The sequence below is a fragment of the Canis lupus genome, chromosome 25, assembly GCF_011100685.1.
Source record: "Canis lupus familiaris isolate Mischka breed German Shepherd chromosome 25, alternate assembly UU_Cfam_GSD_1.0, whole genome shotgun sequence".
NCBI classification, from domain to species: Eukaryota; Metazoa; Chordata; class Mammalia; order Carnivora; family Canidae; genus Canis; species Canis lupus.
The window spans coordinates 48,656,474-48,674,339 of NC_049246.1; the positions used below are offsets into that span (position 1 = coordinate 48,656,474).

The 17,866-nt window shown below is 44.8% G+C and overlaps 1 protein-coding gene and 1 long non-coding RNA gene across 4 annotated transcripts in view; one reads left to right on the forward strand and one right to left on the reverse strand.

The window, feature by feature from the left end:
* Positions 1 to 1,602: 1,602 nt before the first annotated feature.
* Positions 1,603 to 5,022, reverse strand: LOC102156302. The gene is made up of 2 exons (XR_005378292.1): positions 4,811 to 5,022; positions 1,603 to 2,810 (listed from the first exon to the last, which is right to left on the reverse strand). It is a non-coding gene; the product is annotated as an uncharacterized LOC102156302 (long non-coding RNA).
* Positions 5,023 to 5,138: 116 nt separating this feature from the next.
* Positions 5,139 to 17,866, forward strand: part of RBM44 (RNA binding motif protein 44) — a 40,572-nt gene continuing 27,844 nt past the window's right edge. The window contains exons 1-2 of one of the 3 annotated variants that reach the window (XM_038574335.1): positions 5,139 to 5,227; positions 16,695 to 16,785. In XM_038574335.1, the coding sequence (XP_038430263.1) occupies positions 16,713 to 16,785 (73 nt within the window). In that variant the 5' untranslated portion in view covers positions 5,139 to 5,227; positions 16,695 to 16,712. The remainder of the gene's footprint in view (positions 5,228 to 16,694; positions 16,786 to 17,866) is intronic. The other 2 variants (XM_038574337.1, XM_038574336.1) reach the window with 2 other exon arrangements.

A 17,866-nucleotide genomic window follows, 5' to 3' on the forward strand; every position in this document is an offset into this window, starting at 1 on the left:
CCACTCTAGCCAGTTAATTGAACCTACAGAGGAGGCCATTGGAACCTCCAATCTGTAGCTGGTTGGTCAGAAGCACAGGTGACAACCTGGACTTGCAACTGGCATCTGCTGGGTGGGGTGTGGGGTGGCAGATCCCCTCACCTCTGGAATCTGATACTATCTCCAGGCAGATAGTGTCAGAATTGAGTTCACACTTGCTGGTGTCCAAAAATTGTTTGATGTTTTGTGTGGGGACCACACACACACACACACACACACACACACACACACACATTGGCTTTGGGTTCAGAATGCTGAAAGTACCCCCTGGATCTCAAGTGGTACATGTTCTGTATTTAGATGTGGGTGCCCAACATAAGGGAGGGGGGGTTCCTTAGGTTTGCGTTACCCCTCACTGCTAGCTTTCTGGGCTCATCACCACCACCATAGGCGTGCGTGGAGTCCCCCGCCCTCTGCCACCTGAAGACGGCACCCGTCTGGCTCTCTTCTGCTTTGAACAAACTGTTGCCCCATCTGCAAGTCAGGTGTGCTGAGATATCCTGCTGCCCAAGTTTTCCCCTTATAAGTTACCCCAGGGCAAAGTCACCTTTGCTTCTTGGCTCTGGTCTGCGTGGATTTTCTCAACCTGCCTCAGCCAGCCTGGAATTTTGTAGCTCCTGAGAACAGCAGTGCCTCACCCACCAGGATTTTACTAAGTGGAGTGTAAGATCATGCGGTTTAATGTTTCCATATCAAAACATTTTAATTTTCTTTAAGAGAGAGAGAGAAAGCATGTGAGGCCAGAGCAAGTGGGGGGGTGGGAATAGAGGGAGAAGGAAAGAGAATCCCAAGCAGGCTCCACACCCAGCACAGAGCCCGATGTGGGGCTCCATTTCATGACCTTGAGATCATGACCTGAACCGATATCAAGAGTTGGACGCTTAACCAACTGAGCCACCCAGGCGCCCCCAATTTACAATCTTAAAAATCTAGTTCTAATTTGTTTTTTATTTATTTATTTTTATTGGTGTTCAATTTGCCAACATATAGAATAACACCCAGTGCTCATCCCTTCAAGTGCCCCCCTCAGTGCCCATCACCCAGTCACCCCCACCTCCCGCTCACCACCCTTTCTACCACCCCTTGTTCGTCTCCCAGAGTTAGAAGTCTCTCATGTTCTGTCTCCCTTTCTGATATTTCGCACCCATTTTTTCACCTTTCCCCTTTATTCCCTTTCACTATTTTTTATATTTCCCCAAATGAATGAGACCATATAATGTTTGTCCTCTCCGATTGTCTAGTTATAATTTGGTAAAGGAACAAAACAATCGTTGCTCCGTCCTCCCATGAACCATTTGGGCAGTCTGTGGGGTAATAAAAAAATGATGCCCGGCTTCTGTGTACCTAATATAAAACAAAAGGTCAGATCCAGGAAAAGAATTTCCCAAGATTTAGCATAGTTAAGATTTAGTAAAGTAAAACAGGAGAATGCAACCAGAAATACATTAATGCGAAAACAAAATACAGGGGAAAGTCTGATTTTGATCTGCTAAAGCTGCAGCCTCTCATCTCAGAAAAGGTAGCTGCCGCAGCACAAATGACTCAAAAAGCTGAATCAATAAATAATTGCCCAAACAAGCTTTTATTTCCTAGGAATCTGTGTATCAACACTCAGCAGTTAGATTTAGATAATATCATGGGGGACTCTCATTCATAACAGTGGAAAAATGCCCTCCAAAACAACAGTAATAACCCTAAAAAACCTAAGAACCTATACAGCTCAGTAGGAGATATACAACATAAAAATCTATAGAGATGTAAGAATAAATATTGTAAAGATACACTTTCTCCCAAATTTATAGATTTAGTACATTTCTTATGAAAATGACTTTGAGTTTTTTGGGGCATAAATCTCACAGTTATTCTAATAGTCATCTGGAAGTTTAAAAAAAAAATACCAGTAGCCTAGATCATTTTGATAAAAGACCCATGAGGGCAGCGAGTAGCCTCAGCCAGGTGCCCTGGATATTACAAAGGTACAAGGACAGACAGGTCCCTGGGAGGGGACAGCCAGCCTAGCTCAGGGTGCCGGCGGCATTTCCGGAAGATTCCCAGGATGTGGTCCCCGTGGAGTGCAGCTGCTCTTCTGCACGACGGTCTGTTCCACACATTCTAGTCCACAATGTTCTTTGAGAGAAACTGTCAAGCTTTATACCCCTCGACCTGCATGATGCACAGCAGGACCTCAGGTGTCTGTGGAATCACGTGTCTAACAGCTCCTGCCAGGACAGGTGAATACGCAGAAGGGCACTGAAGTTGTCAAGAGGAAGTCTCAATCATATCTCTCTTGATGCAGCGCCCCCAAAACATCCAAAGTGAGGTTTTTGGGAGATTACAGAAGATTTTCGTTTTCCTCTACATTTTTCTGCATTGTCTATATTAAACACATGTTAATTTTCACAATTTTAAGATATTTGAAAATTATAAGGAACAAATTACATGTAAAAAAAAATCAAATTGTAAGAAGCAAATAAAAGCTGTTGTGTCAATGCCATTATTCAGAACGCGGAATGGGGCAAAAAAAAAATCATGGCTATAAACCACAAAGAGATGGACAGATTTCATAAAAATGTACAACTTCACATCAGAAGTTTAAGCCCCGAGTCAATCATGGGAGTCCAGACTCGGTGGAGCTGCCAGGGGAAGAAGGCGGTGGGGCAGCCTACTGCCCTCGGGCTCCAGGATCAGGACAAAGAGAAGCCAGGACCCCACGGCCCCAGCGCTGGTGGGGGATGCCCAGATGTGTTGGAAAACGCAGCTTTTAATGCAACCTGAAACGATGTTAAATTGAGAAATTTAGGGGTGCCTGGCCCGTTCGGTTGGTAGAACATGCAACTCTGCAACTCAGGGTTGTAAATCCAAGCCCATGTTGGGTACAGATCACTTAAAAATAAAACCTTTAAGAAAAAAAAGTCTTTAAAAACAACCAAAAACTTAAGACATAAGGATTAAGCAAAAACTCAAATGCCAAAAAAAAAAAAAAAAAAAAAAATTCAGGATGGATGAAAAAGATAATGCCCATTTGAAAGACAGGCTCCTTATAGAGCCATCGAGAGCTGGGGCAGAAGGAAAACCTAGGAATACTGATTTGGATACTCGGTTCATCTTGGATTTCCTTAAAGGAAATTAAAATGTTATCTGTCTTGACTACTGGGTTTTGGGTGGTTTCTTAAAGGTGGCCCCCGCCTGGGTAGGTGCTCCGGTGGACTGCCTGGGGCGGGCATCGTGCAGGACACCTGTCGGCGAGGGTCACCTGTCCCGGAGGGACACCTGTCAGGGAGGGGGGACACCTGTCGGGGAGGCGCACCTGTCGGCGAGGGTCACCTGTCAGGGAGGCGCACCTGTCGGGGAGGGTCACCTGTCAGGGAGGCGCACCTGTCGGGGAGGGACACCTGTCAGGGAGGCGCACCTGTCGGGGAGGGACACCTGTCAGGGAGGGACACCTGTCGGGGAGGCGTACCTGTCGGGGAGGGACACCTGTCGGGGAGGCGTACCTGTCGGGGAGGGTCACCTGTTGGCAAGGGTCACCTGTCAGGGAGGGGGGACACCTGTCGGTGAGGCGGACACCTGTCGGGGAGGGCTACCTGTCGGGGAGGGCCACCTGTCAGGGAGGGCTACCTGTCGGGTAGGGACACCTGCTGGGGAGGGGCACCTGTCGGGGAGGCAGACACCTGTCCGGGAGGGGCACCTGTCGGGGAGGCGCACCTGTCAGGGAGGCGGACACCTGTTGGGGAGGGGCACCTGTCGGGGAGGGCCACCTGTCAGGGAGGGCTACCTGTCGGGTAGGGACACCTGCTGGGGAGGGGCACCTGTCGGGGAGGCAGACACCTGTCCGGGAGGGGCACCTGTTGGGAGGCGCACCTGTCAGGTTGGCGGACACCTGTTGGGGAGGCGCACCTGTCGGGGAGGGACACCTGTCGGGGAGGCAGACACCTGTCGGGGAGGCGCACCTGTCGGGGAGGCGGACACCTGTCGGGGAGGATCACCTGTCGGGGAGGGTCACCTGTCGGGGAGGCAGACACCTGTCGGGGAGGCGCACCTGTCGGGGAGGCGGACACCTGTCGGGGAGGCGTACCTGTCGGGGAGGGAGACCTGTCGGGGAGGGCCACCTGTCAGCGAGGGCTACCTGTCGGGTAGGGACACCTGCTGGGGAGGGGCACCTGTCGGGGAGGGTCACCTGTTGGGGAGGGTCACCTGTCGGGGAGGCGGACACCTGTCGGGGAGGCGCACCTGTCAGGGAGGGACACCTGTCGGGGAGGCGTACCTGTCGGGGAGGGAGACCTGTCGGGGAGGGCCACCTGTCAGGGAGGGCTACCTGTCGGGCAGGGACACCTGCTGGGGAGGGGCACCTGTCGGGGAGGGTCACCTGTCGGGGAGGGTCACCTGTCGGGGAGGCGGACACCTGTCGGGGAGGCGCACCTGTCAGGGAGGGACACCTGTCGGGGAGGCGTACCTGTCGGGGAGGGTCACCTGTTGGCAAGGGTCACCTGTCAGGGAGGGGGGACACCTGTCGGCGAGGCGGACACCTGTAGGGGAGGGAGACCTGTCGGGGAGGGCCACCTGTCAGGGAGGGCTACCTGTCGGGTAGGGACACCTGCTGGGGAGGGGCACCTGTCGGGGAGGCAGACACCTGTCGGGGAGGGGCACCTGTTGAGGAGGCGCACCTGTCGGGGAGGCGGACACCTGTCGGGGAGGCGCACCTGTCGGGGAGGCGGACACCTGTCGGGAGGCGGACACCTGTCGGGGAGGGTCACCTGTCGGGGAGGCGCACCTGTCGGGGAGGGTCACCTGTCGGGGAGGCAGACACCTGTCGGGGAGGGCTGTCCCGCCACCGCGGCCCACACCACGGGCCAGCTGGGCCTGGGCCTGCAGCTCTCGGGTCCTGCGGCCTCGCAGCCCCGCCCCGTGCAGACCAGGGCCTCGGCTGCCCCAGGAGAGGGCCCCAGCCTGGAGGTCGTCTCCCGCCGCCTCGGCGCCGCGCCAGCCCGCCCCCGCCCTCCCGCGTTCGCGCCCTCGCGCGCGGCCAATCAGGGCACCGCCCTGCCGGCGCCGACCAATGGGAGCGCCCCCCGGGAGGTGGGCGGGCCTCCGGCGTCCGTTACCCGACGTGCCCCGCGGCCACACGCGGAGCGCGCGGGGTCCTGAGGCGGCGGCTGAGGCCCGTGGCGGCGGCGGCTCCGAGGTGCAGGTGCGAGGGGCGGGCCCGCAGGGGGCGGCTGGGGGGCGGCTGGGGGGCGGGGGCCGGGCGGGGGGACGGGGGCGGGGGCCGGGCGGGGTGGCCGCAGAGACCCCGGGGGCGCGCCTGCCGCGGTGGCCCGGCGTTCGATCCCGGTCGGGGCCCCGCCTCACCGCACCCGAGAGCGGCCGTGCTGGGGGGGGGGGAGGGGCGGTTACGTCCCGGGGGAGGGGCACGTGCCCCCGCATGCTCCCCGCGCGGCCACGGCCGCAGGGACCGACCGCCGACCCCGACTCCCACGAAATGCCGGGCGGCGGCCAGGCCTGCAGGGGCTCCCCTGCAGCAGGGGGTCCAGGTGGGAGCTCCTGGGGGCTGGGGGCTGGGGGCAGCGACAGCGCACGCACGGGCCGTGCCTCCCGCAGCACGGGGTGCCTCCTGCAGCACGGGTGCCTCCTGCAGCACGCGGTGCCTCCCGCAACACGGGTGCCTCCTGCAGCACGGGGTGCGTGCCTCCTGCAGCACGGGTGCCTCCTGAAAGGGTGCCTCCTGCAGCACGGGTGCCTCCCGCAGCACGGGGTGCCTCCCGCAGCACGGGTGCCTCCTGCAGGGGTGCCTCCTGCAGCACGGGTGCCTCCTGCAGCACGCGGTGCCTCCCGCAACACGGGTGCCTCCTGCAGCACGGGGTACCTCTCGCAGCACGCGGTGCCTCCCGCAACACGAGGTGCCTCCTACAGCACGGGGTGCGTGCCTCCTGCAGCACGGGGTGCCTCCCGCAACACGGGGTGCCTCCCGCAGCACGGGTGCCTCCTGCAGCATGGGGTGCCTCCTGCAGCAGGGGTGCCTCCTGCAGCACGGGTGCCTCCTGCAGCACGCGGTGCCTCCCGCAACACGGGGTGCCTCCTGCAGGGGTGCCTCCAGCAGCACGGGTTGCCTCCCGCAGCACAGGTGCCTCCTGCAGGGGTGCCTGCAGCACGGGGTGCCCCGGGGTTGCAGGGGTTCAGACCCTTCCTTGGGTGTCTAGTAAGAGGTCCTGCAGGGTCTTTAATCTTCATCCAAAAACACTTGCAGTCTGCGGCTGACCAGGCTGAAGGGATCAGATCTGCATTCTGGAAAGATGATTCCTGCCTGCTGAGAGGTCATCGCTGCGACCCCCGTGAGAGGCAGCGGTCCTTGGGCCAGGGTGGGTCCGATGTAAAACTCACAGGCCTGGTGGGGACGAAGGAGGTGTCAAGGAAGGGGCCTGTGATTTCTGGCGTGGTTCTGGGATTAAGAACACAAGAGAGAATCGTTAGGTAAATGAGAACCGAGAGAGCAGGATAGAAATGGGCATATGCCTGGGAGTGGTGTTGCTGGGGCACGAGGTCATTCTGTAGTTGACCTGCTGGGGAACTGCCCGCTTGTTTGCCAAACTGGACATTGTTTTTACATTCTCAGCAGCAGTGTGTGAGGGTTCAGGTTTCTCCGTGCCCTTGCCAACAGTAATTTTCTGTGTGTGCCTTTTTTTTTTTTTTTTTTTTAAATAACCATCCTAGTGGATCTAAAGTAATATCTCATTGTGGATTTGAATTGCCCTTCCCTAGTGATTACTGATAAATTGAGAATATTTTCATGTGTTTATTAGCCTTTTCTATATCTTTGGAGAAATGTTTGTTCACATATTTTGCTTATTTTTTTTTAAGATTTATTTATTATTTATTTATTTATTTATTTATTTATTTATTTATTTATGATAGACACACAGAGAGAGAGAAGGGGAGAGAGATAGAGAGAGAGAGGCAGAGACACAGGAGGAGTGAGAAGCAGGCTCCAAGCCAGGAGCCTGACGTGGGACTCGATCCCGGGACTCCAGGATTGTGCCCTGGGCCAAAAGCAGGCGCTAAACCGCCGAGCCGCCCAGGGATCCCTTCTTTTGCTGATTTTAAAAATTGGGTTGTCTTTTTGTTGCTGAATTGTAAGAGTACTTTGTATATTCCAGATAGTTGAATCTCATTAGATGTGTGATTTGCAGGTGTTCTATTTTTTAACTAAAATTTTTCTTTTTGTCAAAGTTTTTGATGTTGGGTATCTGTTCATTTTTAAGAATGAAGTTAGTAACACATTGAATGCAGATTTGAATGCAGGATCAGACCTGAATGAGAATCCAGCTTGTTACAGCAGATTTTTTTAAAGATTTTATTTTTTTATTCATGCATAACACAGAGAGGCAGAGACACAGGCAGAGAGAGAAGTAGGTTCCATGCAGGGAGCCCGATGCGGGACTCGATCCCAGGACTCCAGGATCATGCCCTGAGCCAAAGGCAGATGCATCACTGAGCCACCCAGGCATCCCAACTACAACAGATATTAAAGAGATTTGCACAATGTTAATAATGCTCATTTCACCAGATTTGTGAAAACACACATTTTTACATTTAAAATGTTACTTATGTTAAGTAATGGGTTTGTTAGTGTTATGGGTAAATATTTAAAATCTTTCTATTTTAACTCTAATGTGATAAGTATTATTAGATATTGACCACTTAAATACCCCTTTGGGTTCCCAATACTTTTTAAGAACATGAAGACTTCCTGGGTCCAAAAAATATGAAGCCACTGATCTATTCGAATGTCAGTTATTTTGATAAGTTAGCTTTCTTTTCATCTTACTCTTTATTTTAAATGTTTACCTGGAATTCCTAGAGTAAGATCTTTACTGACTTAAATATAATCCCCTTAAGCCAGGAGTTACTAGGAATTTGTAGATGTAGTATAAAAGTCCATAAATCCTTTATGTGTGTATGTTATGTGTGTGTATGGGTATGTTTTCAGGGAAGTGAGTGTGTGACTTTTATCAAATCTTTGGAAACTCCGTAACTGCAAAGATTAACAGCCACTAGCCAGATTTAGGGAAGTATAAATAATGAAAGACTATTAAGCTTTTGGTATTAGGCCAAATTTTTTGTTATTAAAATTAATTTTTTAAAGATTTTATTTATTCGTGAGAGACACAGAGAGGCAGAGACATAGGCAGAGGGAGAAGCAGGCTCCATGCAGGGAGCCTGATGCAGGACTCAACTTCCAGGACCCCAGGATCACAACCTAAGCCAAAGGCAGACCCTCAACCACTGAGCCACTGAGATGCCCCAGTTAAAAAGAATTTCTGAAACGTTAAATTGGAGATTGAATACTTCTAGTCCAGATTATTCCTAAGCTTCACAACTGTGTATCAATCAATTTCAATTTGTACATGTTATAGGTACTTTGAGCTTTTATGTATAAGATGAACTCATCATCTCCATTTCCTCCCACCCAAAAGCAAAATAATATATGTATTCTTTCTCCTTGATTCCTAGTTCAGAGAATATACTATCAATGATAATGAGTTCACTTTTCTACGTACTAAGTCTAGTTGTCTTGTCTTCTCTTTTTATCCATCTTTTACCTGAGCCATCCCATATTTGTTCTTTTAACTTGAGATGCTCTATCCCCTTTGAGATGCTCTTTCTTAGTGGCTGGCCCCTATGTGCCCTTCATGATTTAGCTTATATGTCACTTTCTTTATAAGGTTTCCCTGACCTTTATCAATGCAACCATGCTATATTATTGCCTACTTAATTATCTTTGAAATTCAATGTAAATATAGGTTATATTTCTCTTACTCAGCTAGAATATTAGTTTTTAATTGCTTTTTAAATACATCTCTCAAATACATACATACATCTCTCAGTTTTAAAAACTAATGCATTTGTGTATGTGTGACATTATATTCTTTATATCAAAATCAATACTAAGTTGATTTAATAATCAATATAACAGTAAACTCTTGCTCATCTTTCAGATCTCAGTTTAAATGACAATTCCTCAGGAAGGCTTTCGCTAAGCTTTAGTCCAGGATTGGTCTTTTGTTTTTAAGATTTATTTATTTATTTATTTGAGAGAGAGAGAGAGAAGGGGGATGGGCAGAGAGAGAATCTCAGGCAGACTCCCCAATGAACATGGAGCTCAACTTACAGCTCAGTTCCATGACCCATGAGATCACGACCTGATACCCAACTGACTGAGCCACCCAGGCGCCCCAGGGTAGGTCTTTTTTGTATCACCCATAGCGATTTATGTTTTCCCAAATCTCTAGATTGTAGAAGTTTCTTAGAATATTATTTCTAGGCCCCAAATTAGGCTGTGGAGTCTTTTTCTTTTAAGATTTATTTATTTATGGGGTGCCTGGGTGGCTCAGTTGGTTAAGTGTCTGCCTTTGGCTCAGGTCATGATCCCAGTGTCCTGGGATTGAGCCCTGCATGGGGCTCCCTGCTCAGTGGGGAGTCTGCTCCTTCTCTCCATCACCCCACCCCACCTGCTCTAGAGTGGGGGAGAGAGCAGAGGGTGAAGGAGAGAACTTCAAGCAGATTCTGCACTAAGCAGGGAGCTCGATACAGGGCTCCATCTCATGACCCTGGCATTGTGACCTGACCAAAATCAAGAGTTGGATGCTTAACAGACTGAGCCACCCAGGTGCCCTGGCATCTGTATTTTAAGTGATTCTTGTATCAGACAAGTTTGAGAAAGACTCTTGTGCTCCCTCTGTAGTCTCCTGCCCCACTTCTGGAAATCACTTCTTGTAATGTGTCTCTCATATTTTATAACAGCAGAGACTGGTCACCTCTATACCCTCAACACTAGCATATGACTTATATTTTAAAGAATGATTCTCTAGAGAAGGGTATACATTTCTGAAACTGGAATGTAATTTCTTGATAATAGGGTAGGTATATGTTTAAAATCATTAGAAACTTACAGTTTTTCAAAAATGGTTTTAATAACTTGCACTTCCTCTAGCAATGTTGTTATAAATTCTTGTTTGTCCACATCCTCACCAACACTTGCTGTTATTAGTCTTTTTTTTTACATTCTAATGAATGTGAAGTGATATGTTGGTGAGTTAAATTGCATTTCCCTGATGACTAATGATGTTGAACACTTTCTCATATGCTTAAGAGCAATCCATATGCCTTGTGTTATATGTGTGTGAAGTAATATCCAAGTATTTTATCGCTTTTTTATTATCTTTTTCTAAATATATATTTGAATGCATTCTTTATATAATTGGGGTAAGAGTCCTCTGTTGGATATATAAATTGTGGATATTTTCTCCCAGTCTTTAGCTTGTCTTTTCACTTATTTAGTGGTGTCTTTTGATGAGGAGAAGTTTTAAATTTTTGTAGAAGCTCAAATTAACAACTTTTTAATTAATGCCTTTCATATTCTACCTAAGAAATCTTTGCCTCCCTCAAAGTCATAAATATACTGTACATTTTCTTGAGAAAATGTACAGTTGATTTTTACTTTCAGAAATGTGATCTATCTCACTTCTGTTGTCATATATGATGTAAAGTGAAGGTTCCAGGCACTTTTTCTTTATTTCAGAAATCTAACTATGTTGACACCATTATTTTAATTTAAATTTAATTGGCTAGCATATAGTGTATTCTTAGTTTCAGAGGTAGAGTTAAGTGATTCATCAATCTTGTATAATAACTCAATACTCATCACATCAAGTGACCATTTATTGAATATGCCTTCGACCTTCCTTTCCACATTGAACTGAATTAGTGCCTTTCTCAAAAATCAAGCTACTCTCTGGGCTCTTATAATTTGTTCCTTAATCTTTTAGCCTAAATACTACACTGCAAATATTGTGGCCTTATAATTAATAAGTCTTGAAATATATGTCATTTAATTTTCTCCTAAATTATTTGGCTTTTCTAGGTTCATTACATTTCCATATAAGTTTATGATCAACTTGTCAACTTCTATAAAAAAAATCCTTCTGCAATTTTGATTGAGATTGTGTTCAATCTGTAGCTCAATTTGTAGAGAACAGATCTTAACAGTATTGAGTCTCTTGATCCGTGAACATGGTATATTTCTCCTTTTATTTAGTTCTGCCTTAATTTCCTTCAGCAGTATTTTGTAGTTTTCAACATAAAACTCCTATACATGAAACTCTCATTACATTTAAACACCAAGTTTGTAATGTTTTTGATGTTTTTGTAAATGATACTTACTTAAATTTTTTATTTTCCTGATGTTTGTTACTAGAATACAGAAATGCACTTGACCTTGTATTTTTCAACCTTGTTAAGTTTACTTATTAGTTGTAGTAGTTTCTTTGTTTTTTTCTCTGTGCATTATCATATGATCTGTGAATAAAGACACTTCTATTTTTTTCCTCCAATCTGTATGCCTTTTATGTTTTGTACTAAGACCTCTATACATGAAATAAACAGTAAGAGAACAAATGTCTTGTTTTTGACAGAAATTATTCAATTTTTCACTATCAAATATGTTAGCCATACAGTTTTTTGATAGATAGATAGTTAGTTAGTTAGTTAGTTTGTGGTTTTTGTAGATACCCATTATTAGATTGAGGAAATTCCATACTGTTTTTTGTTTGCTGAGAGTGTTTACCATGAATAGGTTCTGAGTTTTAACAAATGTTATAAAATTCTTTTTCTGCATCTCTTGGGATAATAGTGTGATTTTTTTCTTCTTTACTCTCTTACTGTGGTCAGTAACCAACTAGTTTTATATGTTGCCAGATTTACCTTGCAAAAATTTATTTTAGGATATGTGAGTGTATGTGCATGAAAGCTGTTGGTCTTTTAATTTTTATCTTGCAATGGCTTCAGATTTTGGTATCAAGATTATGGTGGATCTATAAAACATATTGGGAAGTCCTCCCTCTTCTCACCTTTCTAAAGAACTTTGGTTAAAACTGAATTCTGCCTTTATTTCTACCTTAGGTGGTGGATAGAATTCATTAGTAAAATCATCTGCATCTGGAATTTTCTTTGAGGGAAAATTTTTAATTACGGGTTTAATTTTCTTAAAGAGATATGGGACTATCTAGATTGTTTATTTCTTCTTGAATCCATTTTGGAAAGTTGTGGTTTTTAAGAAATTGTGCCTGACTTGTAGAATTTATCAGATAATGTTGTTTATTATGTTCTCTATTACTTTAATGTCTGTAAATTCTGTAGAAATACTTCTCTTATCATTGCATGATATTGGCAATTGTGTTTGCTCTTTTTTCTTAAATGTTCTGTGAAGTGTTTACAAAGTTTGTTAATCTTCAAAAATCTGAAAGTATTCATTGTTATCTATTCATTTACTTTTGTTTCATTTACCTCTACTTATTTCCATCCCACTTCGGGCTTAATTTGTTTTAATTTTTCTAGTTTCTTAAGACAAATCATTGATTTTAAATCTTTTTTCCTTTCTGGTATAAGCTCTTAAAGCTATACATTTCTCTCTAAGCACTACAGATTTTGATATGTTGTATTTTCATAGTCAGTTGGTTCAAAATATTTTCTGATTTCCATTGTGAGATTTTTTTTTACATGTGAATTATTTACAAGTGTTTTGTTTAATTTCTATGGGGCGTCTGAGAGGCTCAGTCAGTTAAGTGTCTGACTCTTGATTTTGACACAGGTCATGTTCTCAGGGTTGTGAGATTGAGCCCTTTGTTGGGCTCTGCACTGGATGTGGAGCTGTTGGAATCCTCTCTCCCTCCCCCTCTGCCCTTCTCCCACCTCTTTCTCTGTCTGTCTCTCTTTGTGTCTATCAAAAAATGTTTGGGATGTTATACTTTTTATTATTCTTAATTTACTGTAGTCAGAAAACATACTCTCAAGCATATGAAAGAGTCTGGCCATAATGTAGTAACAGAGACTGAGTTTATCATGTTGCCATAAAACAACTTGAAAACTAGGCCATGTGTATGAAACAACTGGACAACAGGCAGCATAGGGCTGTGATTTCTGAAGGTAAGAAAACAGACAACAGGAACCCTCTGGTAGGCTCGCTGCCTACTTACCTGTACCATGTTTGCCAGATCAGTAGCGGCATACCAGCTACCATGGGGTGTGCTATCTTGCTCAGGCAATGAAACCACATTTGGTTGAGCGCTGCAGTTGGAGTCACCACCTTCTTAAACTCATGATAATCTGTCATCTCCAAGATCCATCTCTCTTCTGCACAAGTATGAGAGTTGAATGGGATGTGGGATCACAACCCTTGCATCTTCAGGGTCTTTGGTGGAGGCACTAATCTCTGCAATCCCTTCAGGGATGTGATATTTCTTTGATTTACTATTTTCTAGGTAAAGGGAATTCCAATGCCTTCCATTTGGCTTTTTCCACCATAACAGTCAGGGAACCATTGTGAGGATTCTGCTATCTGTTAAGTATGTCTTTCACAATGATGCATTCTGAAACTAGGTCCCCAGACCCTGTGGAACCACAGCAAAACAGACCCGAGCTAAAAGTGCATTCATCATCTGACCTCCATAAGTCCCTACTCTGATTGGAGGGCTGGGCCACAGTGACATTTTGGATCTACTAAAATCAGAGTCAGTTCAGAGCCAGTGGTCTGATTATTTCCTTTTCCCCAGTATACACTTAGTCTGGTAAAAGGCTAACCTTTTGGGAAAAGCTAGGAAAAAGAGATTAATAGTTTTCATTTTTAGTAGTGTATTTTAGGATCCTTCCTCAAGAGGACCCAGCCTCTCCTTCATTGAGAGGATTCTGAGTCTGTAAACTGGCACATGTCTGGAAATTGATTGAGGTTCCAGAATGCTGTTTTTATGACTCAGGTTAGAGTTTTGTTCACTTGGCTTAGAACTTTCCTGCCTATGCAGATCAAATAAAAATTTAGAAGGCTTGATAGGAATTGATATAGGATAGATCTTTGATGGCCTTTTCAATTTTTTTCTATGAGTGGTTCTCTGCAGCTTTTTCTATGAGGTTTTTTATTTAAACTATTTTCCTAGAAAATTGCCTATTGTCAAATTTTCACTTGTCAGAAGTGTATAATGTTTTTACAAGTACTTTTTAGAAACCTCTTATTCAGATGCTTTTCTCACTGCTAACTTGTTTCAGTCCTTTCTTAATGAAATTTGTCTGATAGTTATATACTTTATTTTTTCAAAGAATAGCTTTTGGTTTTAGTTACCTCTTTTATTCTTTTCAGTTGGTCACTTCTGCGTTTGTTTTAACTAATTCTTATTTTTTTTAACTAATTCTTTTTTTGATATAAATACTTCAGATCTTTTCTAGATTCTTGACTGTTTATTAGCTCATTTAGTTAGAATTATTAACAAGCATCTAAAATTGTCTTCTTATGGTTTTAACTTTGGCCTGGTCCCATATATTTTGGAACTATGTTCCAAAATGCTCTCATGGTCATTAATTTGTTTTCAGTTGTTGAAGTTCATGCTGTTTATTAAGTAGCTAGGTCAGGGTTCAAAGCCAGACAGGATGTCTCCATGAAGTAAGCTCTCTGCCTTATTTAATAGATCCTTGAACAGCATAGGTTTGAGCTGTGTAGGTCCACTTAAATGCAGATTTTTTTTTTATACAGTACTGTAAATGTATTTTCCTTGTGGAATTTATTTATTTATTTATTTATTTATTTATTTATTTATTAATTATAAATGTATTTTCCTTGTGGAATTTATTTATTTAGAGAGAGAGCACGCAAGCAAGTGGGGAGAGGGGCAGAGGGAGGAGAGAGAGAATCTTAAGCAGGTTCCATATCCAGTGTGGAGCTCAACACGTGGCTCCATCTCATGACCCTGAGATCATGACCTGAGCCAAAATCAGGAGTTGGGCGTTTAACTGACTTGAGCCATTCAGGTGCTCCCCCCTTATTAAATTTTTAATAAGGCTTTTTTTTTCCTCTACCTTACTTTATTGTAAGAATACAAAATATTAAAAAAAAAATACAAAATATAGGGCAGCCTGGGTGGCTTAGCGGTTTAGCGCTGCCTCCGGCCCAGGGCCTAATCCTGGAGACCCGGGATCAAGTCCAACATCAGGTTCCCTGCATGGAGCCTGCTTCTCCCTCTGCCTGTGTCTTTGCCCTCCCCCCATGAATAAATAAATAACATATTTTTAGAAAAATATTAAGAATATAAAATATAATACATGTAACATACAAAATATGTGCTCATCAACTGTTTAGGTTGTTGGTAAGGCTGCCTGTCAATGGCAGGCTATTGTTCAGTTTTGAAGGAGTCAAAGTTACACATGAAGGCTCAGCACCTCTAACTCCTGTGTTGTTCAAAAGTCAACTGTAATGTCTTCTCATTGTAGCCCAGGGTGAGTGAACTTAGATGATTTGTTCAGGATCATTAATTGAAATAGTTCATTAAGAATTACAACAAAATCAATTTCTTTTCAAACTCCTCAGAAACCTTTGTAATATCTGATCACCAGAATTTCATTGACAATACCCTTAGCTTTTTAGGGGCATAGACAGTAAAGATAACTAGGAGCCAGAAGGCCCAAAGTGATTTTGTGTGTTGGCTAGACATTTCTTCTGCTGGTCTCCTATGGGGTCAGGCATATATCCATTGGGGTGCCTTGATTTTCCTGTTAAGTGACCAGCTTGGACTAACTCATGAGGCAGCTGGATTCAAAGAGTCCTTGTCAGTGACTTTTTAAAAACAGCTTTATTGAGGTATGTTTTACTCCATTCAAATGTACAGTGCAACTTTAGGAACTTTATCAAGTGATGCAACCATCACACCATAAATCAGCTTTAGAACATTTTAATCCTTCTAGTAATATCCCTTAAAGTCATTTACAGTAAACACCTCTTTCCATCCCCTACTGGAGGCAATCATTATTCTACTTTCTATCTCTATAAATTTGCTTTTTCTGCACATGTCACTTAAATGGAATTGTCAATATGTGATCTCTTGTCCAACTTCTTTCATTCAGCTCCCTCGTTGAGATTACTCCATAAGATCACATACCTCAGTAGTGTGTTCCTTTTGTTGCTGAGAGATGCTCCATTGTATGGATGGGCTTTAATAGGTCTATAATTTGTTTTGAAACATTTTTGATCTAGGTTTGATATCAGTGGGTCACACTGAGCCCTTAATACTCTGCTTTTTGGATTAAGACTTTTTTTTTAAAGATTTATTTATTTATGATAGACATAGAGAGAGAGAGAGAGAGAGAGAGAGAGGGCAGAGACACAGGAGGAGGGAGAAGCAGGCTCCATGCCGGGAGCCCGACGTGAGAGCCGGACGTGGGACTCGATCCCGGGACTGCAGGATCGCGCCTTGGGCCAAAAGCAGGTGCTAAACCGCTGAGCCACCCAGGGATCCCCTGGATTAAGACTTTTTTTGATGGCCTAATATATTGTTTGTCCTTTAGTGTTCCTTGGAAATTTTTAAAGAATGTGCCATATCTGTTTATTTTTTATTTTTTTAATATAATAAGCCAAACCTGGGTGCCTTGTCTAATATAATCTATTACTTAGCTGTCGGTTTATGTGTTTACAAAAGTTATTCAAATGTTCTACCAGTTTTATCAGCCCTCTTATGTTAGAATCTCTGATTATAATTGCCATTTTGTCAAATTCTTGATTTTCTAATAGTTTTTTAAACGTAATACCAAGTATGATAATAGTTCGATATTTATCTCTCTTCTAGTTTGCACATCCTTGAGAGATGCAGGCTACTGCAGTGGTGGAGATAACTTCTGGTAAAGGCTCCCAATACAATGGAGAAAACATCCAGAAAGGTGAGGGGCCAGGCCAGTGGGCTTTATTCTGGATGGAGAGAGGTACTAAATGGATTTGGTACCTAGTTACTTCCCCCTCCAACATTGCTATTTTCTAAGCCTTCCTCCTAGTTAGGTGATAAGAGTCAGTGTGTTTTGAATTGGGCAAACTCACTCCAGTGATTTCTGGTGAATATGGGCAGCCTACACGGGATTTCTTGGGTAAATGGAGATGTAGGGAAGAAAAGGTGAGCGAGAAGAGCAGGTTTCTCTATTCAGCCAGGACTTTAGGAACTGGCATGTACGGTAGCCTTCAGGGTGCTAAGTGGAAGATGGGCAGGTTGGCCTCTGCTACCCAAGTTGTAGATGTTTTATCTTCACCCAAATCTGAAATTTCTTTCTCTGTGGTAATGATAGATGAGAAGACACGAACTAACAAGAGCATGGAAAGCAAGATGACTGAGTTTTCTGTGCTTATGAATATATAGGATTTTTTTAAAGATTTTATTTATTCATGAGAGACACAGAGAGAGGAGGGGGGCAGAGAGAGAGAGAGAGAGGCAGAGACACAGGCAGAGGGAGAAGCAGGCTCCATGCGGGGAGCCCGACAAGGGACTAGACCCGGGGTCTCCAGGATCAGGCCCCTGGGCTGAAGGCGGCACTAAACTGCTGAGCCACCTGGGCTGCCCTGAATATATATGATTTTAACACACACAGGATTAGAATAAAATATGGAAGAACACTTTTATAAATCTGTGGTAGAGAAGACCAGAGAGACAAAACCCGGAAGTCAGAGAAGAAAAGACTGATCCACTTGACTAATCTTTAAAAACCATGGTGTGGGGCAGCCCGGGTGGCTCAGCAGTTTAGCGCTGCCTTCAGCCCAGGGCCTGATCCTGGAGACCCAGGATTGAGTCCCACATCAGGCTCTCCGCATGGAACCTGCTTCTCACTCTGCCTGTGTCTCTGCCTCTCTCTCTCTCTCCTCTCTGTGTATTCTCATGAATAAATAAAATCTTTAAAAAAAAAAAAAAAACATGGTGTGATAAGATTTTGGGCTCCCCGCAGGCAGCCTACTTCTCCCCCTGCCTGTGTCTCCGCC